The sequence below is a fragment of the Lipotes vexillifer genome, unplaced genomic scaffold, assembly GCF_000442215.2.
Source record: "Lipotes vexillifer unplaced genomic scaffold, Lipotes_vexillifer_v1.1 scaffold788, whole genome shotgun sequence".
NCBI classification, from domain to species: domain Eukaryota; kingdom Metazoa; phylum Chordata; class Mammalia; order Artiodactyla; family Lipotidae; genus Lipotes; species Lipotes vexillifer.
Genome location: NW_006791862.1, coordinates 779,948 through 805,999, shown reverse-complemented (window position 1 = coordinate 805,999; position 26,052 = coordinate 779,948). Strand labels below are relative to the sequence as shown.

The window sequence follows — 26,052 nt, the reverse complement described above, 5'->3', positions numbered from 1 at the left end:
AATAGAATGAAGTCGGATCCCAACCTCATACCAGACATAAAAGTTAACTCAAACTGTATCCTAGATCTAAATATAAGAACTAAAATTATAAAGCTCTTAGAAGAAAACATGGGAGTAAATCTTCATGACCTTGGGTTAGGCAGTGGCTTCTTAGATACAATACCAAATACACCAATGACAAAAGAAAAAATTGGACCACATCAAAGTTAAAAACTTTGATGACAGTCCACAGAATGGGTGTTAATAAGGGACTGGTATCCAGAGTATATAAAGAACTCTTAAAACTCAATCATAAAAAGACAACCTAATTAAAGAATGGGCAAAGCATCTGAATAGACATTTCTCCAAAGAAGATATGCAAATGGCCAGTAAGCACAGAACGATGATTAACTTCATTTGCCATCAGGGGAATGCAAATCAAAACCACAATGAGATAATACTTTACACTCACTAGGGTGGCTATAATGAAAAAGTCAGGTAATAGCAAGTGCTGGCAAGGATGTGGAGAAGTTGGACCCCTCATATGCTGGTGGTGGGAAGGTAAAGTGATGCAGCATTTTTGGAAGACAGTGTGGCAGTTCCTCAAAATGTTAAACGTAGAGTTAACTGCATGACCTAGCAATTCTCCTCTTAGGTATAAACCCAAGAGAGATGGAAGCATATATCCACGCAAAGAGTAGTACGTGAATGTTCATAGCAGCATTATTCATAATAGCCATAAAGTGGAAGTAACCCACATGTCCCTCAATGGTGAATGGCTAAACAAAATGTGGTATATACATACAAAGGAATATTTTCTTTATGCACATCATACAGAAATACTCTGTATGATCAATTTTATTACAAACATGAAATTTTAAAGAATTTTTATTGGAGTATAGTTGATTTACAATGTTGTATTAGTTTCAGGTGTACAGCAAAGTGATTCAGTCATACATATACATCTATCCACTCTTTTTTTAGATTCTTTTCCCATATAGGCCATTACAGAGTATTGAGTAGAGTTCCCTGTGCTATACAGTTTGTCTTTATTAGTTATCTGCTTTATATATAGTAGTGCGTATGTGTCATTCCCAGTCTCCCAGTTTATCCCCCATCCCCCGCTTATTGTGACCATAAGCTTGTTTTCTGCATCTGTGGCTCCACGCAGCGATGGACGATGCCACGGCATCCACGAAGGAATGTTACTCAGCCATAAAAAGGAAGGAAATACCAACATATGCTACACTGTGAATAAAGCTTGAAAATCTGTTAAGTGAAATAAGCCAGTCATAAAAGGCCATATATTATATGATCCTCTTTATATGAGATGTCCAGAATGGGCATATCTATAAAGACAGAAGGATTAGTGGTTGCTTAGGGCTACTGGGGGTATGTGGCTGGTGGATACTGGGGATGACAGCTAGTATGGGGTTTCCTTTAGGTGGGATGAAAGTGTCCTAAAATTAAATATGATCGCACAGTTCTGAATTTACTAGAAAGTGCTGAATTATGTACACTCTGAATGGGTGAATTGTATGGTAAGTGAATTATAGCTCAATAAAGTTATAAACAGTTGTTTGGCATTATCTGCAGCAAATCAAAATAAATATTATTGGTATTATTTCTAGTATGTTTTCATGTTTTATTTTAGGGAACAAAAAAATATTCATAAGAGTTTTTTTTTTTTTTTTTTTTTTTTTTTTTTTTGCGGTACACGGGCCTCTCATTGTTGTGGTCTCTCCCGTTGCGGAGCACAGGCTCCGGACGCACAGGCTCAGCGGCCATGGCTCACGGGCCTAGCCGCTCCGTGGCATGTGGGATCTTCCCGGACCGGGGCATGAACCCGTGTTCCCTGCATCTGCAGGTGGACTCTTAACTACTGCGCCACCAGGGAAGCCCAAGAGTTTTTTTTTTTAAATAAATTTATTTGTTTATTTTTTGGCTGTGTTGGGTCTTCGTTGCTGTACGTGGGCTTTCTCTAGCTGTGACGAGCAGGGGCTACTCTTCATTGAGGTGCATGGGCTTCTCATTGCGGTGGCTTCTCTTGTTGCAGAGCACGGGCTCTAGGTGTGCAGGCTTCAGTAGTTGTGGCACATGGGCTCAGTCGTTGTGGCTCGCGGGCTCTAGAGCGCAGGCTCAGTAGTTGTGGCACATGGGCTTAGTTGCTCCGCAGCATGTGGGATCTTCCCGGACCAGGGATCGAACCTCTGTCCCCTGCACTGGCAGGTGGATTCTTAACCACTGTGCCACCAGGGAAACCCCCATAAGAGTTTTAATCAGTATATCCTTTATCTTCCTGTCCTGTAGGAATTGTAAAATTTCTCAGTGTGAATTTGCAGATTGGAAAGATTTTCCAGAAACATCTATACTCTTTCCTCTGGACATTGCTAAATAAATACCGGCAGATTCTTCTTCGGTTCCCCATTACCTAAGAAATGTTAAAACACTGCTGTGCTGAGAAGTCCGGGAGGGTAAAACCTTCTGATACTTTAAGTTTTTTTTTTTCTTCTTTATATAGTTTCTTGAATGTTTTTATTTTTTTAGAAGAGGGAACACTTCTTTTTTATTTGTTTATTTATTTTTGGCTGCATTGGATCTTGGTTGCTGTGCACGGGCTTTCTCTAGTTGAGGCAAGCGGGCTTCTCATTGTGGTGGCTTCTCTTGTTACGGAGCACGGGCTCTAGGCGCGCGGGCTTCAGTAGTTGTGGCATGCAGGCTCAGTAGTTGTGGCTCACAGGCTCTAGAGCGCAGGCTCAGTAGTTGTGGCGCATGGGCTTAGTTGCTCTGTGGCATGTGGGCTCTTCCCGGACCAGGGCTCGAACCCGTGTTCCCTGCATTGGCAGGCAGACTCTTAACCACTGCGCCACCAGGGAAGTCCTACTTGCATGGTTTTAAATAACGTGTTTATATGACTGTTGATTTATTGATGTCCGTCATTTTTCAAATCCTTTCTTGATTTCCCATTGTGGTAGTGAGGCCCTGCTCCCTCCTCACTCCCAATACTTCAGTTCTCCATTCTTCTGTTGTACTTATTGTCGCAGTTTTGTGAAAACAATTGTTTCCAATATATGATTAAATAAATGTTCACAAGTGATGTACTATGATTACATTTCCTTACAAATTTGTTTTTTCCTAGAGCGAATAATACCTGCTTTTAAAAGATGTACTTAACCTATCATTTTCCCCCTTTCTCCTGGAGCGCTCGCTCCTGGAGCTCCCTGGACTCTTCCTTTCTGGAACAGGCTCTCTGGGGCTGTGCCATCTGTAGTCCTGGGACTTGCCTCACTTCTTTCCTGAGGTAGACCTGTTTTCTAACATCTCCTGTTTTCGTCCTTCTTGCCGTGTGCTCTCATTTTACTGAGGCACATCTTCCTGTGAAAGAGCGTGTGGAAAGTAAATTGTTGAGTCCTTGCCTATGTGAAATGCTTTATGTAACTCTCATACTTGGTTAGTATTTTGGCTGTGTATGGAACTTGAGGTTGAAAGTTATTTTCCTCAGAATTTTGAAGGCCTTGCTCTGCTGTCCTCTGGCATGTTATTGCTATTGAGATGTCTAATCCCATTTAGATTTACAGTCCTTAATATTTAGGGTGACTGTATAATTCATTGTCAAAACTAGGACCCTTGAGGTGCTAGCCTGAAAGAATAGCAGGACAGCAGGCATTAACCAGGACTCTCTGGGGTAACTGGGACCATGTGGTCACCCTCTTTACATGTGACCTATTTTTCCTCTAACCATTTAAGATCTTCCTTTTGCTTCTGGAGTTCCACATTTCATGATGATGTATCTTACAAAAGGTCCTTTTTTCCTTCATTGCACTAGGTTGTGGTGGGTTCATTCTCGTCCTTCGATTTGGGGAAGTTTTAAAAATTATTTCATTAATAATTTTCTCCCAGCCTTTGTTAGGCAGGTGTTTGACATTCTGGATTACCCTCTAAGTTTTTTCTTCTCTCACAAATAATCAAGGGGATATCATCTTTTTGCCTTCTTGTTTTATATCTAAGAGATTTTTGTACATTTATCTTCCAGTTATTCTATTGAACTTTTTAAACATTTCTGTTTTGCTTTTAATTTCTTGTTTTACTCTTTTCTCATAGCATCCCGTTCTTGTGGAAATGTGTCTTCTCTCACTTCTCTAGGTCATCTGTAGTGAGTTCTTTTCTCTATCTTTTCTTTTTCTTTCTTTTTTTTGGTGTGCGTTTGTTTCATTTGTTCTCTGCATTGCTTTCTTGAGTCCCTTTTTTTTCTGTTTGTTTTGGTCTGTGTCTGAGGCTTTCCTCAGATGCTGGTGATCCTTAACTGTCCCTTTGTGTTTCAGAGTAAGGCATTCAAAAGTATCTCTGAAACCTGGGCAGAGCTTTTTGGCTCCTTTATATATAATTTTGCTGTGAACTAATGTCTTGGTTGTCAGAAGTTGGAAATCTTATTTTCTGGGGAGACAGGGGATGACCACGCAGTTTCTCCAGAAAAGGTTCCTCTGCTCTCCTGCCTAGGAAATTTTACACATGGTGCTAGTGTTCTGTGTAGAGGGTGGGGGAAGGAGACAGAAGGTCCTAGAGTTGAGCATCGAGCCTTTCCCTTATGCCCCATCTCAGCCTTCTGTGCCTCATAGCTCTCAGTTTGGAGCTTTTGTGGCTCAGTTTTTCCGGGGAATAAAGCCTTCTTTTCTCCCTGTGGGGTAGTCACTTGGTTGTGTGGGATAATGGAGAAGGCCTGTGGTTCTGCCCCCGCCCCCTTCTCCACTTTTCAGGGTAACTGCCTGCCAAGAGCTCATCTCACAGGGATTCTGTGGGCCTCATTAGCTCCACCCTCACCTTTATTCCCTCTGGACGTTTGGGTGATAACTTCCTTTTACTCCTTCATCTCCTGACTCTCTTTGAAAATTTTGTGAAAATCTGCTCTCATTAGCTCTCCCTTTTCTTTCTTGTGGGTTAATACATTTATTTTTTCCCCTCTACTGTCTTTTAGAGGAGTTGAGAAGGGAAAAGAGATAGACTAATGTGTCAGACTGCCATTTTTAACTGATTCTGGCATGCATTTTTCCAGGCAGAGTATTATAAATGTTGATTCGATTCTGAATAGTACTATCGGTACCATTCCTCACATATGTTGTTATGGGTTAAATAGGTTTTTGTGGGCTGGCCTGGAAACCCAACTACATCTATGATTTTCCCCTAGAACTAGAGAAACAATCAAGCCTTTCTGAATTGACTCTCTGGAGGAATTATAACAGACTGGAACAAAAATATTTCATATATCTCTCCATTTTCCAAATCACATAGAAAATTAGGACTATTGTATCATTATTGTTGAAATAAAAAGCTCCAGTAACTAACAGAAACCGGAATTTTAATGGAAAAGTTTGGTCATAAAGTTAAGCTTTGAAAATTGAACTGAGAAGCAAAGCTAAGTTCTTCATCAGTATCCCTAAAACTTCATTATTTGGCAACTTTTTTGAAAGCATTTTTCCTAATTAAATTTAAGCCCAGTGATAGTCAGAGCTGTGGGAAATAGCAATAGCCACGAGAAGCATTTGTTTACTTATTTTCTTGCTACTTTCTTATTCTTGCCTTGCACACAACAGGGTCTTCTGAAACATTGGACGGAATAAACTAGACTCAGCCAGATAGACCAATAAAACTCTCTTCCTAACCATGAATGACTAAGAATAGCTGTGAGACACTTGGGTAGTGAAAATGCAACCCAGAATATGTAAAGTACACAGGGTGCTTGAGAGTAAATGCTGAACCAGCTTGGTGTTGGAACTGCAGAGACCACTGCGAGTGTAACAGACCCACTGCGGTCATGCGGCTCCCGTTTCCAGCCTCCCACGTTGTGCTGGGGCAGCCTTTCCTGAGTGCTCCTTCCCAGCGGCTGTGATGGCCCCAGTCTCAAGGGATCAGAGACCATTAGGAAAACCAGGAATCATGGCTGTTATCTCTTATGTGGCTGGAACAAGGTAAGGGCAATGAGATGTAGTGATCCCACTATTTTCCTTCTTTTTTATTTTGTTTTCTTTTTTATTAAAAGAAAAAAAGATTCTTTTTGTTAACCTCTCCCCCCGCCCGCGCCTCCCCAACCTTGCTTTTGACAGGATGTAGACTAGGAACCAGAGCCCATTTTGACTTAGCCTTAAGGGCAGCTGTTTACAGAGTAGCGGTGTTACATAGGGTTCCTGTGTCGTATGTCTGTGTAACACTGGATTTGGATCTTGTATTTAGCTGCCAGAAGTGACTGTGATGAAGTAGGGGAGATAAACTGATAGATTGGCTGCCAGAAAGATGTTGGGAGTCAATCAGATAAGCAGGGCAGAGAAATAGCTTGCTGTTTTCTAGTGATAATAAACCAGAGGCCTCTGGTCCCCGCATTTTTAAACGTAATTGCCATTGTAGTAATAACGTCTAAAATAAGCAAATGAGAAAACATCACAGGAGGTTTTTTACTTGCGATTGAGATATCCTTTTCCCTTTTGCAATAAAGGTTCATCCTATATGGAAATGAGTATTTTTACAAATTTGTTTTGCTTCTTCCAGTGCCTACTTACGTAAACAAATGACAATTAGAGAGTGAACTACTTTCATAGGAATTTATCCCTCCTTCCGTATCCTCCCACAGACTTTGGCTGTTTAACTTGATGAACTATCTGTATTGCTCACATGCCTTACCTACAAAATAATTACTTATTTTTGTGAAGAAACAAGTTTTAAAGTCAAACCTGTGTTATTGACAGGTGATAAGCAGGAAGGAGTTTATTTTAGTGTCTTCCCTTGGATTTCTCTCAGAAGATTTTTTATTTATTTATTTATTTTTGGCTGCGTTGGGTCTTCGTTGCTGTGCGCATGCTTTCTCTAGTTGCGGCGAGCGGGGTCTACTCTTCATTGCAGTGCGCGGGCTTCTCATTGTGGTGGCTTCTCTTGCCAAGCGTGGGCTCTAGGCACGTGGGCTTCAGTAGTTGTGGCACGAGGGCTCAGTAGCTGTGGCTCACAGGATCTAGAGCGCAGGCTCAGTAGTTGTGGCGCACAGGCTTAGCTGCTCTGTGGCATGTGGGATCTTCCCGGACCAGGGCTTGAACCCGTGTCCCCTGCAATGGCAGACGGATTCTTAACCACTGTGCCACCAGGGAAGTCCCTCTCAGAAGATTTTTGGAATTTTAATCTCTGTTGCTGTTTCCCTGCATATAGCACTTGTGTAGGAGAGATGATATCTAGTTTTATTATTGTAATTTAAAATTCTCCTTCTTTAGTGTTTAACTTTTAAATCCATTGCTTCTTCTCACGTGGGACTTTAAGATCCAATGCAAATTCTTCAGTCTGTGTGTAAGATACAGATTTAGGCTTTGATTGCATGCGGTGGGATACCCAGTATTAAGAGGAGAGTAGGAGAGTGATTTAGAGTTCCCATGGAGTTAATTGTGGGGATGAGAGACTGGCTGTCTGTGTTGTGTTTCCAGTATGCACATATGACTTTCTTTAGGTTCCTTCTTAAAGTTGTTGTGGCTGTGAGTGTGTTGGTGTCATATATGGTTAAATTATTTATTAGTAAGCATGCTAGGGTGCCAGCTGTGGAAAGCAAGAGAGTGAAGTCCACACTTTTAGTTATATCTAATAAAGGCTTTTTGCCTAAGGAAGACCTTCCTGACTGCTGGAGGTTATAGGTCAGAAGTTAACCATGTACCATTATCTTATTGGTGAGAAGCTGATGCGTTTTCCTCTTTGCCACCCAGCCCTTCCCACCTGACCTTTTATAGATTCTCCACTGATATCGATGAGGTGGACAAAACTAATCATAAAAACAATGAAGGGAATGTTGCATACTCATTGATCCATTTGAAATGAACTGCAGTACAATAAGTCTTTCAAATGGACTTTGTTCTCAGCTATTGCTTATAGCTCTTTTTAAAGATATATAAATATGAAAGGGTTAATGGGAATTCAGTCATGCTCTTGCCACTGAGTTGTCCCTTATTGATTGTAGTTTAGAGCTGTCACTATGCCATTCAGAATTCCTCCTGTGCCCTTTTAAAGTCGGTGCTGGGAGATGATAAATAAATCACTTGCTTTCCTTTTTCCCCTAGCTCCTTCGAGAACTCATAGAACGGAAGACCAGCTCCTTGGATCCCAATGATCAGGTGGCCATGGGAAGGTAATTTAGATATGGCTTTCTATTCATGCAAGTAGCCTGTATAATAGTTTCTCCCTCTGAGTCTCCTTAATTCAGCCTCCAAGGCAACGATTGGTCCTATAATTATAAAAGTTGAGAGTTCCCTGGTGGCCTAGTGGTTAGGATTCCGGGCTTTCACTGCTGTGGCCCGGGTTCAATCCCTAGTCAGGGAACTGAGATCCCACAAGTCATGCCGCACAGCCAAATTAAAAAAAAAAAAAAGTTAAGATAACAAGAACTAGACAGACAGAGTGATGGAAATTGTTTACTCTACCTACATTGCCTTAAGTGCAGTTTGAATAAGAGATTATAAAATGCCTATAGGTGTTTATTTTAGGGTTTGTTTCACAAAGTTCTTCTTAATCTCTTTGCTCTCTGGTTTGGGCTGTGATTTTATCTGTATCAATCTCTGACCAGTGGGTAAAAAGCATCCACCCAGATGCATGCTCTCAGCTGTCAGGACGTGGCACTGTGCACAACAGGTTCCTTGCTCTGGGAGAGTGTGCCCTAATTTAGACCTCCACCCCTTCAGTGAAAGCTGTGGCACAATTAGAAATGGAACGTGGCAGCATTACCCAGATGTCAGGGTAGAATGGAACGTAGTGAAGGAAGGAAGGCCCTTGTGTGTATGCTTCATCCTGTGGCTGGAAAATAAAAAGGACGTTTAGAATGCTACCTAATGAATAGTGTACATTTAAATAGCCATGAGCCATAATTTGCAAAAGCATGAAAGGAAACAAAAGCTGCAAGTATCAGAATGGGATTCTGGGGCAGAGCAGCATTTTGAGATCACAATGAAAAATTTGTGTTGATGAAATAATTTTATGTGAGTAAAACATATGAATTTTAGGGTAGGATGTTGATATTTTGTATATCTCTGGAATGCTATAGAGAGCTGTTCACCATAAATTTAATGTGATAGAGCAAATTGCATTTAAGTGATGATTATATTGTACATTTATCTGACTTTACAATAAAATAGATTATGGTAATTAAGATTATATTAAGATTACAGTAATTGGATTTCCCTGGATTTTTTTTTTTTTTGATGTTAAATTTTCATTGTGTAAATCAGGTAAGATGAGTAGCTGCTGCTGTTTTTCCTTTTTTTCCCCCACATTTGTTCATATGAGCAATATATGAAGATTTTCTTAGCCCAGTATCTTTTATTTGAAAAATTAATTTCTTTTAATCTGAAACGACTGCAGACTACCAAATGTAAAATAGATAGCTAGTGGGAAGCGGCTGCATAGCACAGGGAGATCAACTCGGTGCTTTGTGATCACCCAGAGGGGTGGGATAGGGAGGGTGGGAGGGAGACTCAAGAGGGAGGGGATATGGGGATATATGTGTACATATAGCTGATTCACTTTGTTATACAGCAGAAACTAACACAACATTGTAAAGCAATTATACTCCAATAAAGATGTTAAAAAAATAAAAGTAAAATAAAATGACTGCAGAATATATGAATTTGTTTGGATCCTGATTCAAGCAAACTAACTGTAAAATTGAGATGACCTGGGAAATTTAGAGTGAATATTTGATAGTAAAGAATTATTGTCAACTTTTTTTAGGTGTGACAGTGGTATTGAGATTATATTGGGGCTCTTGGTATTGAGATTATATTGCGGGAAAAAAAGCCCTTACCTTTGAACAGCACATTCTGAAATATTATAGCTGAAATGAAAATTAAATAAAATGACTGTAAAACTAGTATCAATAGTGGATAATTCTTAACACTTAGCAAAAAGTGGAAGGCACAAGAAAAAGCAGTTGGGCATTAACAATGGGAAAATTAGATTTAAAGAATTCACGTGCTCAAACCAAACAGCAGCTGCAATATTAGTCATAGAACAGGCCTGCGCAGCTAAAACATTAAAAGCAAACCCAAGCAGCTATACTCAGTTTGATGGGTTTTCCTGCAGACTGGTAGATTTAGTGCTTGTCACAGTAACTCCAAATACTAAGGAGCATTGTTAACCAAATTTGCTGTAGAATTTCCCAGCTGCCATTTGTTTTTGTTTTTGTTTCTTTAAGCCATTGCACAAAACCTCTTCCGTTGATTAGTCTCTTTGGCCCCAGACTGTCTTGAGGAAGTTGGTGTAGGTTGATGATTTCTTTCTGCAGTGTTGTTAGTGAGAAAAATTCCCATTTGTCGATACATGTAACTATTTCCATTAGTGATGATGCATAACATCGTTTGTGAATTTCTTAGGCAGTGGCTTGCAATCCAGAAGTTAAGAAGCAAAATCCACAAGAAAGTAGATAGGAAAGCCAGCAAAGGAAGGAAACTTCGGTGAGTTACTTTTTAGAAAAAATGTTAATCTTGTGTGTTGTTATCTTTATCTCTTCTCTTGCATGTTGGCTATTACATCATTTTTCTATTTTGATGATTCTGTTTTTCAGGAGCAGAAAACTAACTAAAGCAATATTTGAGGCTGTTTTTGAGACTCCGGTTTTTTTTTTTTACTCTGTAATGGAAAGATAGTTTCAGTTACTTCTTGTTCTACTGTTGTGAATGGATGGGTTAAACGATATTTGCATTCCCCTGAAAGAGAAATAATAAGGAAATAAGACAAGATCGTTGAAATTGCCTTAGTTTTAAAAAATGATTTCTTTAGAACAATATAAAAATTGTATTTTGGAGTCTTGTTTAGACATAGAATTATATTGGTCCATTTTCATGATGCCATACATGTACACAATATGCTAAAAAGGTAAAAATGAAGGATTCCAGAGAATGTTAACACTCTGCTTATTAAATGAGATGAGGAATATAATTTGTATGAGAACAGAGAGACATTTCTGAGTGTAGGAAAGCCCTCAAACCTGTGAGCCCTTGAAGGAGTCTTAAAAGTATGGAGACAAAAGATGGGGCAAGAGTAGAAGTGACATTGCTATGCTTTCAGACTTAGATTCCTTGTAACTATTTTTATATATTACATAATATCACTCTCACAGGGCCTCAGTGTCAAAGAAACTACTTGTAATTCAGGTGCACACTGAAAAAAAAAATGTTAAACTCATGTGTTAGGACAGTTCTAGGCAGATAGCTAATCCCACATCCTTATTAGAGCCTGCCTGTCATTACATTCCCTTTAGACAAATGTGGATCTGTCTCATTTTTAAATATCTTCAGAGAAGCAGATTTCACTACTTCAGTTAACCTGTTTTAGTGTTTAACAAAACTCATCAGGAAATGCTTATTTTTCTTTAACTTTGCAGAAGTGCAAAGTAGCTTTTCATCATCTTGTGATTGAAAGTCACTTTCTTAAATCTCAGGTTAAATTCTTATAATTTGTTTATCTTTTTTCATATGTTGAAGTTTCCAAGTCTTCATACTTCTCCAAGTTTGTTTTCAGTGTACTGGTTGAGAGCATGGTCTCAAGAGCCTGACTGCCTGAGTTTGAATCCCAGCTTTGACAGTCTGGGATATGACACTCTAGTAGTTACTCCGAGCAAGACCCTTAAACTCTCTGTGCTAGTTTCTTCATCTGTAGAATGGGGATGATAATAGTACAAGACTTGTAGGGTTGCTGTGAGGTTTAAATGAGTAAGTATATATACAGCTTTTAGAACAGTGCCAGGGACACAGCAAGCACTATATATGTGTCTGTTGCCATCATTCCTATCATTATTATTGCTGTTATTATTCCAAGACTGGATCAGTCTCCTCCTGGAACGTTCATTTACTTACTCACTCACATACGTGCCTCTTTTGTACCTGTCTCTTCTGTACACTGGAGACTGAGACGGAGCGGAAGGCCCCGCTCGGAGGCCCCCCTTCCCCCCCCCCCCCCCCGCCCCGGAAGGATTTAAAGAAGAATGTTATTACTAGTACTTTGTAATTGACCAGGCTGATTAAATACCTATTCTTTAATTTTGAGATCAGACTTTTCTCCAGTACTGTGCTTTTAAAATTACAGCTTTGAGAAAGACAGATACTCTGTGTTATCACTTGCATGTGGAATCTAAAAAAATGAAACAAACAAATGTACCTAACAAAACAGAAACAGGTTCACAGATACAGAGAACAAACCAGTGCTTACCAGTGGGGAGAGGGAAGGAGGGAGGGGCGAGATAAGGGTATGGGATTAAGAGACACAAACTACTGTGTATAAAATAAATAAGGAGCAAGCATATATTATACAGCACAGGGAATATAGCCATTATTTTATAATAACTTTAGATGGAGTATAATCTATAAAAATATTGAATCACTATGTTGTACACCTGAAACTAATAATATTGTAGATCAACTGTACTTCTAACTAATTAATTTAATAGCTTTGTGAGGATTTAAATGTTCTCTAGAGGGAGGAGCCCAGGATTTCAGATCAGGAGACTGGCTCTGTCTGGCTCCATGATTTTGGTTGCTCTTTATTCTCTGAGACTCACTTTTCTCATTTAATAAGTGGAGATACTAATCCCTACTTTATGGATTTGGTTTGAGGATTAAAACAAGGTGAATATGTCTGGTACATAGGAAGCATTCGAAAATGTTAGTTTCTTTGGTTTCTTGTGTTTATCTGTTGACGTTGCTGTTGCAAATATACGCTCTTCAAAAGAACTGAGAGTGGCAAAAAATGCCTTTTTTACATTATCATATGTTTATGAGTTTTAAAACTATTAGGGCAAGTAGCTATAATTGTGTGTCCCTTGAGGGCAAGTATTGCAGTGTTTTTTCAAGACAGTTCCAACCTTAACCGTCTACCGTAGTGCCTCGTAGACATGTTTTTGGATGATTATAACAGTAAAATTAACAACGCTCGTCAGGTAAGACTTTCTGTAAGATGCAGCATCCACACTTGACAGTGTGACGTGAGCAGACTAGGAAGAGTTAGCCTAGGGAAAGGCCACAAAGAATAATGTTTGCCAAAACACAGACTTGAGAGTGTACACGTCCATTTTGGGAAATGCAGTTCATTTGTTTTGGCAAAGACTTAAACTGACTATGGGGGAATGGCAGGAGATTGAGGCTGTATGAATAAGTGAGTGCTAGATTGTGGTCCAGCTCAGGATTCGGACTTTATAGACTGTAGCAAGTCACTGAAAAATAAGGAAGCCTGAGCACCTGTCACAGATTGGAGGAGACTTAAGGTGACACCACAGTTAGGTGCAATGTGGGGTCCTAGGTTGGATCCTGGAAAAGAAAAAGGACACTAGGGTAAAAATGGGTGAAGTTTGAATAAGGTCTATGATTAGGTAATAGTATTGTGCCAATGTTAAATTTCCTAATTTTGATAATTACACTATACTTGTGTAAGCTGTTAACATTAGAGGAAGCTACGTGAGGATATACATGAGTTCTCTGCACTATTTTTGCAACTTTTCTGTAAGCCTAAAATTACTGCCAAATAAGAAGTAAAAAGAAAAGTAATAAATAAGGTCATGTGCTTTGAATTGTTTTGCAGTTTTATCATCAGTATTCACCTGGCTCTCTTTGTGAACGTCAATGTGCGGGATGTGGTCAGAATCAGAGTGACCTTGTTAGCAATAGTGACAACTAACATTTATAAAACTCTGTTGGGCACTGCAAAGCAATTTACATGCCGAGGTAGAAAAGGCATAGGCTCTGATGCTAAACTGTCTGGGTTTGAAATCTGACACTTCACTTACTGGCCTTTAGACCTTGGGCAAGATACTTTACATCTTTGTGCTTCAGTTTCCTCATCTGTCAACCTAGCATGATGATAAAAGGCACATCTCATAGGATTGTTATGCAGATTGAATTAGCTAATTCATGTAAAGTAGTTCGGAAGATAAGTAGCTCGCCCAGGTTACAGGACTAGCAAGCACAAACTTGGATTTGAGCTAATTGGTCTGATTCCAGAGCCCATGCTTCTAACCTGTGGCCATTGAGTTGTTTCTCTGGCCAGGACGTTTGCAGACACCAAAATGGTACCTTGGCTACATTAGAATTCTGCCATGACGGATTTAACAAGGGGCCCAGGCTAGATGAGAATAGCATAAATAACTTCCTTAAATTAGACCCCCAGAAGAGCTGGTGGGATGTGCCAACTGTCATCACTGGTACTAGATTCCACCAGTGAGCAAGCTTTGCTCTGTGTGATATGGTTGGAGAGAGAACAAATGTCCTAGCAAAGATGAACATCACCTTGTGGAAACCTTAGTTTAAATGGTAGCAGGTCAGTGGCATCATCCTGGTCAGACTGGGTGTGGCAATTTGCTAGTTGGATGCTGGAAAATAGCATACAAAAAAGAAATGTTTTGGTTTTGAGAAGTAATTATAATTATTGATTATCAGTCTTTTACTCAGCATTATCTGTAAGTGGACTTGATTATGATTTAAGCAGAATTCATAATGTAAATGAATGAAGCTCTCGGGTTTTTAATAATGAGGTGTCATACTGTGTTTTGTGTTTGTCTATTCTTCTGCAACAAAATTATATTTATCTCTTCTTAGTATGGTTGGTAAAAGGTATTTTAATACTAAAACATGCATCCATCCTCAGTAGCACTGAGATTAGGTAAAATGCATTGTATTAAGTACACATTACTAAATCTGATTACTTCTTAAAGCCTGTCTTTCATCATGCAGCTAGTAGTTATTGAATATATTTTACTGAAGTGTAAAGGTATTCCACGGAGCAGTGCCATCCAATAAAAATATCTTTACCTGCGTAATTTTAAATGTTCTAGTAGCCACAATTGAAAAGGGGAAAAAATGAAACAAGTGAACTTAATAATATATTTCACATAACCCAATATATAAAAAAATATTATTTCAACAATTTATTGTTTTAAAAATTATTAGTGATATATTTTACATTTTTTGCATCTCAAGTTTTCAAAATCTGGAGCACATCTCAGTTTGGCACATTTCAGGTGCTCAGTGTGGCCAGTGACTCCCAGATTGGACAACACAACTATAAGGTATAGTTCATAGTCTTTGTCTAGACAGTAAATTAAACCTGTATTTGGACACAGCCAAGAATAGTTTTCATTTTTTCAGATGAACAGTGAAGTTTGGCGAAGCCTAAAGACATTAAAATATATTTATTAATTGTACTTACACCTTATACTTAAATAAAAAGGTTATGTAAATAATTATATTCTTGTACATTAACGTAACCTTTGGGAGGGCATTTAGCTTACTTTTTCAATTTTAAATATGCATACTTTTCGATTCACCAGCAAAGCAATTCCACATCTCAAAATTTATCCCATAGAAATGGTGTGAACAAACATACAATAATTTATATATAAGAATGTTCGGGCTTCCCTGGTGGCGCAGTGGTTGAGAGTCCGCCTGCCGAAGAAGGGGACATGGGTTCGTGCCCCGGTCCGGGAAGATCCCACATGCCGCGGAGCGGCTGGGCCCGTGAGCCATGGCCGCTGAGCCTGCTCATCCGGAGCCTGTGCTCCACAACGGGAGAGGCCACAACAGTGAGAGGCCCGTGTACCGCAAAAAAAAAAAAAAAAAAAGAATCTTCACTTTAGCTAAGTCAGAAAGAGAAAGACAAATACCATGTGATATCTCTTACATGTGGAATGTAAAATATGACACAAATGAACTACAAAACAGAAACAGATACACAGACATAGAGAACAGACTTGTGGTTGCCAAATGGGGGGCAGTGGGGGAGGGATGGACTGGGAGTTTGGGATTAGCAGATGCAGACTAGTATATATAGAATGGATAAACAACAAGGTCCTACTGTATACCACAGGGAATTATATTCAATATCCTGCGATAAACCATAATGGAAAAGAATATGAATAGGAATGTGTGTGTGTGTGTGTAACTGAATCACTTTGCTATGCAGCAGAAATTAACACAATTTTGTAGATCAACTATGTGTCAATAAAATAAATTTCTAAAAAAGTTTTAAAAAGTCTTCACTTTCGCACTGTTTAATATGGTTTTTAAAGGGGATAGGCTGTGTAATGCCTATCAGTAGGAGGTTTAATAAATTATAATATATTGACACGACAGAATATCCTGTAACTATGAAAAAGAATAGAATATGACAAAGTGGAAAAAAGCATAATGCAGAATATTAAGTATCTTACAGTCTCATTTTTATGTGAAAATATATAAAGTTTATATTTGTCTTATATATGGAGAATGCCACAGACAAACTTAACAATGATTAACAGTGATTTAATTAACAGTGATTATTTCTGGGGGATAGGACTACAGGGAACTTGTCAGCTCTCTATACATTTCCGAATTTGAAATTATATATTATTTTTTATAATTAGGAGATAGTGGACATTAAAAAATGTATAGTGAACAGATATTTTGTTGTTGCATCTTATAAAAAGTGAAGAATTGGAAGCAATATGAATGTTCAAGTATATGGAAAATATAGTTATGGTACTTCCATTCCTGGAATTTTGTATATAGCTTTGAGATACAATGCTAAGTGAAAAAAAGATATGAAATTATGTGTGTGTATGGATTACTATATAAAATGAACATAATTAACCAAAATATTAACAAACTAATAATAATAATAAATATTAATAACAGTTCTTCTCTAGGTGGAAGAACTATGTATGTTTTTGTTTGTTTTTTTTTTTTTTGCGGTATGCGGGCCTCTCCCTGCTGTGGCCTCTCCCGTTGTGCAGCACAGGCCCCGGACGCGCAGGCCCAGCGGCCATGGCTCATGGGCCCAGCCACTCCGTGGCACGCGGGATCCTCCCGGACTGGGGCACAAACCTGTGTCCCCTGCATCGGCAGGCGGACTCCCAACCACTGCGCCACCAGGGAAGCCCCTATGTATGTATTTTTGTGTGTGCTCAGTTGGTTTGTTTTCTAAATTTTCTATAATGAATTATGCTTTTTGTATTACTCTTATAATGGGAAAAATCTCATCACTATTCTTTTAAATTCATTTGTTAAAAAAATGAATGAAATTTGGGAGGCTTGGCTGTTGGTGGTGTAGTAGAGAATCAAATTCTTTGATGTGTGTAAAAATGTTTTTAAAACTGTAAAACATTACACATGTGAAAATATTTAATTCATATTTTTTTGTGGATAGTGTTTTGCCCAAGAACAAGTTTTTCTGGTTAGAATTTTATTGGGCTGGGCTAAAAGTTCATTTGGGTTTTCCGTAACATGGAAAAACCCAAATGAACATTTTGGCCAACCAATATACTATGCATATTGTCCTTCAGCTTCTCCTTTTATAATGAACAGAAAGGGATACCGTCTTTGAATTCTCTTTGGTGTAATTTCTTCTGTATAAGTTCAAATATTTGTTCAGCCCCCCTTCACCAGAGGATCTCAAAGCACTTTGTACAAAAATACCCTTTTTTTCTATTGGTGGGAGATGGAGGTGACATAAATTTCTATAACACCTTGACTGAAGATCTAAGGATCAGACTTGTTATGTACTCAGTTGCGCGTGTCATTTGAAGATGGGCGAGGGGCTTCCCCCGTGGCACAGTGGTTAGGAATCTGCCTGCCAATGCAGGGGACGTGTTCGATCCCTGCTCTGGGAAGATCCCACATGCCGTGGAGCAACTAAGCCCGTGTGCCACGACTACTGAGCCTGCGCTCTAGAGCCCGTGAGCCACAACTACTGAGCCCTTGTGCCGCAACTGCTGAAGCCCACGTACCTAGAGCCCATGCTCCACAACAAGAGAAGCCACTGCAGTGAGAAGCCTGCGCACCGCAGTGAAGAGTAACCCCCCGCTCGCTGCAACTAGAGAAAGCCCGCATGTAGCAACGAAGATCCAATGCAGCCAAAAAAAAAGGGCAAAATGAAAGACCTGGTGGAGCTAAGTGAGTGAAGGTGATTCTAGAAGTCTTTTCTGACTCAGGGAGCTAGTGAGTGATGGTGGTGGTGAGGTGTTCCATTTGAATGTTATGCCACTACCTGTGCTACTGCCAGTAGGTAGCTTTAATGACACTGAAAAATGATTAAGATGTGTGTAGAGGAGGGTAGGTGAGGTAGTCATCTCCTCATTGTCTTTGTCTGGAGTGATGTTTAAGGGCTAGTAGATTGCTCAAGGGCACAGGTGTATCTACTCTTATTTTGGGCTTTGGAGCTCTGTTGAGCTACTGTCATTCACAATGTGCTTTTATCACACTTTTCTCCTGTAGTCTTAAGGAAAAAGTGTTTTTATGGTCGTGAGTGGTTCGTGCCTATGAATTGTTCCCTGTTGCACTCTGGAGCCAGATATACCTGTGATCAGTTCTGGAGTTTGTTACCTGGTAGGGTGTATTTCCTTTTCTAGGTTAATAGTTACTAATGTTGCTGCCTGTTTGTTTCCTACTTTATTAGGTTTCACGTCCTTAGCAGGCTTCTGAGCTTCATGGCACCTATTGACCATACCACAATGAATGATGATGCCAGGTGAGTAATAGATTAATTATATGTCTCAAATGGCTTCATGACAGCCCTATATTGACCTGTTCTACAGCCTGTCGCCCTCTCCATTTCTTCTTATCAGTGAACCATTTGTCATTGGCATCATAGCAAGGGTCCTCGTCACATCTCTTCACTCCTATCATTACTGTAAGACCAAAACAAAATTCCCGTAAATCTCAGTGCTGCCTCTGGTGGGTTTTTTGTTTGTTTTTGCTGTTTTGTTTTGTTTTTAACTTTAGCCACCTGCCTAGGACATTGGAGCTCTTCTCTAGACAGACGGGTTAGGACAGCACACACACTTGCTTCATGTGTTTAGGGGTTTTATGCCTATGTTCTCCTTTTAAAAATGGGTCTAGAGATTGCTCTAGAGATGTGCATTATGTTGTGTTTGTTCAGGCTGCTGTTGAGGTTTTTTTTATTTTGAGTATTTTTACAAAAGAAGTACGTGCTCATTTTACAAAGCTGAAACAAGATAGAAATGTGTACAGAAGAAAATGTATACGTGTACTCAATTCGGAGATAACAACTTTTGAAAGAATCATTCCTTCTGTATTTATTAGTTGGCATTCTACTACATCATAATATTTTTATAATATTATTTATCTATCCATATTCCTTCTCCTTGATTTACTTAGCATTTATTTATTCATTTATATCAGTATGGATTCATGCTCTCCTATTTTATTCAATTAATTATGATCCGTTACTGTCATTATTTATTTTGATTTAAAATTGTCTCAGGTTAACAGAAGCCCCTTCAAGCTGGCTTGCATCTTTTTGAGATGTCCCCAATTATTCCTTGAGTGCTTCCTTACTTTCCACCACAGCAAGGTGTTCTAGGCTCATCTTATATTTTCTCTGTTCTAGCCCTGGAGTCAGTCTTTCTCCAAGGAGTCCTCACTCTTTTTAGTGAATTGTGGTTTTTGGAACCTAAGGTCTGGGTGCTGGGGTGCTCATTGTTCTGGGTGTCATTGTTCATAGGCTCTCTCAGCGTATAGAGGTAGGAAATGTGTGTATATACACATACCCATACATAGGAGACAGCCAGTTTTAGTATCTCAGAATATTTCCTTTCAGTCTTTGAGTCCCCTTTTAGTATGTTCTTGTTTTTCTTTTTATATAATTAAAATTATATTCAACAATATAGAATTATATTCTGTATTGTGATTTTTTCTTTAAATATTTTGTATACTGTGACCATTTCATGTCATTAAAATTATTCAAAAATTTAAGCGACTGTGTAATAGTTTTATAATATTACCTATTTAGCCATTCACTAATTGTTGGAAATTTAAATTGTGTTTAATTATCATTGTTGTAATGCTGTGGTAGACATTTTAAAACATAAGTCTTCACCAAGTGAAATTATTGGTCACAATGTAGGCACATGTGGGTTTTGCCAGCTTTATCCCTCACGCTACATTCAACCTTTTTATTTGAGAGTATTTAGTTTGCTAATAAACCCCATCAGATTTCCCCCCTTGCTTGAAAAGTAGTAGATGTGCAAGTTTAGTTGAACACAATGATTATCAATTTTTTGTTTGCATTTGTTCAGTGCTTTGAGTACAAAATAGCTTACGGGTGGCGCTGAGTCCATTTATACGCACATCTTTGTGACTTCCTGCGCTCTCCTGTGCTTTGCAAATGAATGCCTTTGTCTGGCTGGGTTTTGTTTGTTTGTTTTTCCATTTATTTCTGGGTCTGACCTGTTTTTAAAAATAATAGAGTGAGGGACTTCCCTGGTGGTGCAGTGGTTAAGAATCGGCCTGCCAATGCAGGGGACACAGGTTCGAGCCCTGGTCCAGGAAGATCCTACATGCCACAGAGCAACTAAGCCCGTGCACCACAGCTACTGAGCCTGTGCTCTAGAGCCCAAGAGCCACAACTGCTGAGCCCCCGCTCCACAACTACTGAAGCCTGTGAGTCCTAGAGCCCATGCACCGCAACTACTGAGCCCATGCGCCACAACTACTGAGCCCACGCACCACAACTACTGAAGCCTATGCCCTCTAGGGCCCACGTGCCGCAACTGCTGAGCCCGCACACTGCAACTACTGAGGCCTGTGTGCCTAGAGCCCACGCTCTGCAACAAGAGAAGGCACCGACCACACCATTGTAAAGCAATTGTACCCCAATAAAGATGTTAAAAAAAAAAAAGAGAGAAGCCACCGAGAAACCACCACAATGAGAAGCCCGTGCACCGCAATGAAGAGTAGCCCCCGCTTGCCGCAACTAGAGAAAGCCCGTGTGCAGCAACGAAGACCCAGTGCAGCCAATAAATAAGTAAATAAATAAATAAATAAAGGCAAGAGAAAAAACGAATTAAAAAAATAATAGAGTAAAATGAATGCTTCTTAGATTCTCTGTCAGGATGACATGAAAAAATTACTTCAATAGAAAAGGAAAACTAGGCACTTAAAAACTAAAATCCATTAAGGTAACATTATTATCCCAGGCATAAAGTGAAATCTAGTTTAAGTATTGGTGGCATCTTTTGAGTATAGTACTACTAGATCATTTAGAAATCGATTGTCATTCCTAGCTGGGATTTTTCTTGAATCACCTGATACCCCCGGACACTTAGTTTCCCAGAATCTTGTTTATTCACTCATAGTTTTTAAGGGTCTACTGTATGCTAGACATAAAGTTTATTTGAAAATGACTTTATTATTTAGGATTATGTTGGGCTTGGTCTGCAAGAAACATAAAATATGACTACAGAGGTATAAGCAAATGGGAGTTTATTTTTCTGACAGAATAATCCTAGGGGTGGCAGGTAATTACTGGCAATGGTTTTTCCCTTCTCAGTAGTATTAAGGCCAACATACCTTGGTCTTCCCCCTGTGGTTGCAAGGTGGTTGCTGCAGCTTTAGCCATCAAGTATGCATTCCAGGCAGGAAGAAGAGGAAAGGAGTGGTGTCAGCCACACTGATTTTCTTTTATCAGAATGCCCTCCAAAAACAACTTCCCATATCTCATTGACCATAACTCTGTTATGTTGCCACTTCAGGTAGAGCAGGCAAGGGAGGAGGGGTTGGGAATGTGTTTGCTGGGTAACAGTGTGGCATTTGGTGTTTGTGGGGGAAAAAGCTATCCCTTGTAGACGTTGCTAATTATCAGCATTGTTCTCCCGCTGGTTTAGCCACTTTGTAACAAGGAATTTAATAAAAGTGTTACAGCTGGAGAACTGAGCATTTGTTTTTACCAAGGACACTGCCTTTGCATTGTGTTTCTTAAGGACACAGAGGCAGACATCCACGTTTCTGCTCGTGCTCCAGAGTCTGAATAGGCCAGACTAACTATAGGCAGAGTGAGTATTAGCTCTTTCTGCTTCTGGTATCAAATATTCCAGGGCCCGTAGGTAGTGTTAGGTAGTATCTTTTTTTTTTTAAACTGTATCTTAAGAAGGAGGCCATCATAGCTTGGCCTGTTTTGTTTTTTGTTTAGGTAATTCCGTAACTGGAAATAAGCTAGCACTGTTCTATTTGGTTTCTCACTTTGTACGCCACAAAATATTGAGGAATGGGAAACTTTCATTTCAGCATCAGTGCATACTATTGATACTTTTCTCCAAGTGAATAGTTCTGTTTTGATAAGTTACAGATATATCATTCTTTTTTTTTTTTTTAAACAATGATATAGATTTATTGAAGGTAAACTTCTGGGAAAATTCAACCCATTTTTATAGTTGTAGCTATGGTAGAGTAGAACAAAGTTACAGATATGTCATCCTTTGTGTGCATGTATGAATAGAGAATTCTTTATGATTTTGAAGTAGAGAAAGGCTTTGTAAGCACAACACGAAGGCCAGAAGCCACGGGGAAAGTACTAGTAGCCATGACTACATAAGAGTCACAGTGAAAAAGATACCAAAAACAAAGTTATAAGTAAATGACAAACTGGGAAGAAAAAGTTCAGTAAGTGTAAATGTATCTGTTGACCCAGAGAAATCTCACTTCTAGGAATTGATCTAAGGAGACCTAAGGAAATAGCAAGTTAGCAAATATTTTTGTATCAAGGATCTTTATTGCAACATTGTTTATAATGGGGAAAAATAAGAAACAATCCAAATGACCATCAATAGGGAACTAGTTAAAATAAATCACAGAAAATCATTCTTTGAAGTTATAAGCAACTGTTAAAGGAGGAAGTGGAGCTGTACGTATTAACATAATGTTTAATGTAATAAGTAGGCTACAGAATACTATATCATAATCCTACTTTTGAGTAAATAAACATGTACGATTGAAGAAAAAGTGGTGCCTTACAAAAAAATATATTATACTCTCATGGAAAGATCTCCAGGTTATTTTGTTAACTAGAAAAAGAAACATCCATTTATGTAATATCCATTTATGTTTTTAAAATAAATATTAAACAGCTCTGTATGTATACGTATGTATGGATATGTTACACATCAATAATATTTAAAATGTTTACCTGTTACAGGGAAGGGACTGGGAGGAGGAAGGGGCAAAGGGAGATTTCACCTTTTTTTGTTTCTCAGACTTCTGTTTTACTCTAATTTCCTGCCATGAAGATGCATTCATATTAAGTGTCACAAAAAAAAATAAGAAGCTCTGAAACAGTGTACACCAAACTCTTCACATGTTTATTGCTGGGCAGGGTGGAGTAGAAGACACATTTTATTTTCTAGTCTATTATTTCTGTAGTATTTGATTTTTTTTTTTTTTTTTACAATAAAGTTGTATTGCTTTTTATCAACAGAATAGGACACGTTCATTTTGAAAATTATATCTATGGTATAAAGAGGAGGTGGGAAGGTCCTGATTTTCTCTATTGAAGTATTACATAAATGAAAGAGCTTCTTTCCCTTAAGGCTTCTGCCCTGTGAGCCATTTGGATAAAACTGGCTTTTGAATACCCAAGTAGCTTCTGTCCCAGCCCACCCCTCCCCTTTTTTAATCATGGTGAAAAATTACATAACAAAATTTCCAGCACTTTTTTTTTTTTTTTTGCGGTACGCAGGCCTCTCACTGTCGTGGCCTCTCCCGTTGCGGAGCACAGGCTCCGGACGAGCAGGCCCAGCAGCCATGGCTCATGGCCTAGCCGCTCCGCGGCATGTGGGATCTTCCCGGACGGGGCACGAACCCGTGTCCCCTGCATCGGCAGTTGGACTCTCAACCACTGCGCCCCTCCAGCCCTTTTGATTTCTTATTCTCAGAGGCCACTCTACCTGTGGTTCCTAACATACCCAGGTCTGGAGAGAGAAGCCCTCCTCTTTCTGTGTCTTGGGTCCAATTTGTTGTTCCACACATGTGCCTAAGTTGGATTAATACCCAGTATTAACAAAGAGAGGAGAAGGGGGGAATCCCAGTATGGTTACTCATCCTTGAATCCCCCATGTCCATTGTCCAGTTTGAGCTCAAATTTGGACTTGGTCAAATTGAATTGAGACTAGAACATAGCTCTCATTAAGGGAGAGAGAGCAGAGGTGTTTAACACAGGGTATTAATACTCTTAGTGGAGGAAGAAGTACCATCTGTAAAAGGATCTTTAGAAAGGTAGTGGCATCTTCATATTTCTGCTGATACATATTCTTTTCTCATGCTAGGAAATTTTCTCTTCAAGCAGTCTATTTTTTAAGAAGTCTTTTTAAATGCAGAGTAGCCCAGTTTGCTGCTGTATTACCAGATTTCCCTTTGGGGCGTCTCTAGGTAAGCTTTGCATACGGATTTAAATGCCTTTACAGGCCTTCAGGTTTCCTTTGCTAGTGAAAGTCTCATGTGACCCCTGACACTTCTGCTGGTCCGGTATTAGGAGGTAGGCAGGTGGTTTCTATTGCAGGCCTGATGAACACTCCCAGTACTGGGAGGAGAGGCAGTGGTGGTATGGTGGTTAGCATAGCTGCCTTTCAGTACTGGGAGGAAAGAAAAGAAATTCAGCTTTGCCCCTGTATCATGTGTTGCGTGCGAGAGAGGGGTTATCACGAGTCTAAAAAGGATTGCTGGCTTTGCTGGACCCTCAGGTACTCTTGGCATGGGGCAGCACGTCTCCCAGAGCAGCTCCTCTTTGCCCTTCAGAGTCATCTGTGCGAAGAGGGCAGAAGTGTCATGTGGTGCTGTAGAGGCAGAGTTATCAGTGGGCTGAGGAGGACAAAGGGCTTGATGTCTCATTGGCAGAGAATCCCGCTAAGCATATTGTCACCACTGAGAACAGGTCAGTGTGTTACTTGCATGATTTACAGGATTGCTGTTCACTTCTCTGACTATTGAAGTTATTCTAAGCTTATCAAGGACATTTTAGAAGCAGAGCTCACTTTACATGGTGTGAAAGCCCTGGAGTGCTGTTAGACTAGAGGGAGGGTGAAGTGAAAATTCAGGTGATCTTTTATTATGGTTCTAACAAAATGAATTTGTTGGTTGTGGAAATAATCATCTGGGGTTTTGCCTGTGTTTTTGAAAGACACTCTGAGGCAGACTTTTAAAGAAGTTCATTCTTTTTCGTTTGCTGGGTAGATGTAGGTCAGATAATAAAATGCTAGTGTGTGACAAGTAGGAGAAGTAAATTCTGAGTGAGACTCTGAGACAGGTCGAGATGTGTTCCTCAAAACTGGCCACCACCCCAGAGTTGGGATGGGGAGTGCATGGGAACTGCTTACTCTGGCAGCGTGGGTTTTGTTGTCAGCACAGAACAGGTGTAAGTGGCAGCAGTCAGCCGGGTGCCTAAGAAAATTGGTATTTGCCTTGCATTTACTGCTGTTTCAGAGAGCATTTATTAGATAAACCCAGTTCTGGTACTGTTCATTGAAAGGGTAGGTTATTGTATTTTCCTAAGAAACTTTTTTTCTTATTACAAAAATGATAGCAATATCAACATTTTGTAGGTACTCCATTCCTTTGCAAAGAACTTAAATTCTCAGTAGGAACAGCAAGAATTTTCATTTTAACCCCCACTCTCTACCCCCAGATAAAAAACCACTTTCCCCTCTCCTTTTATAAAGCTACTGGCTTTAGAAAGAACAAGGAGAGAATCCTTTAATGATAACTGCTAAGCACCAAATACATTATTGTTTTACATCTGGAGTTTTAGAAACGTACAAATGTAATCCAGCCTTGTAAAGTGCTTTGTCAACATCACTGCCACGTTGTTCTTGAAGTGCCTCGGTATAATAGAATGTGTACAGGCAGTTTATGTTCCGCGTGCCATTTTTGTGTGTGGGTCTGTACCCTAAGTATGGGCACATTCTACCACTCTCCTGATGGTGTCCTGTTCTCCCTAATTGGTAATCCAGAGGTTACTTAGACCATTTTTGATTCCCCGTTACCTACTTTACCCCCCCCCCCCCCCCACACACACACCCTTTTTTATTAGCCATAATGCACTGAATCGTGGTGAAATATTCTGAGGAAGTTTGCTCAGCATTTGAGAGCACATCAGCTAATAACCCCAGAAATACCCTCCGTAGAGCATTTTTCGTTGGTTAAAAACTTGAGAGCAAGAATGGTTAAGATATAGATGTTTTCTCTGAGGCTTCTTATCTCCTAAAAAGACACAGGTTGTTCTGACAGGTGAAACAAGCCTGAGCAAATATGCAAC

At 39.5% G+C, this 26,052-nt stretch overlaps 1 protein-coding gene across 2 annotated transcripts in view; it reads left to right on the top strand.

Moving 5' to 3' along the window:
• The window catches only part of AATF (apoptosis antagonizing transcription factor), a 103,901-nt gene that overhangs the window by 61,116 nt on the left and 16,733 nt on the right, over positions 1–26,052 (top strand). The window contains exons 12-14 of one of the 2 annotated variants that reach the window (XM_007464889.1): positions 8,058–8,125; positions 10,362–10,442; positions 18,406–18,477. In XM_007464889.1, coding sequence (XP_007464951.1) covers positions 8,058–8,125; positions 10,362–10,442; positions 18,406–18,477 — 221 coding nt within the window. Of the gene's footprint in view, positions 1–8,057; positions 8,126–10,361; positions 10,443–18,405; positions 18,482–26,052 lie in introns of those variants that run through there. The other variant, XM_007464890.1, reaches the window with a different exon arrangement.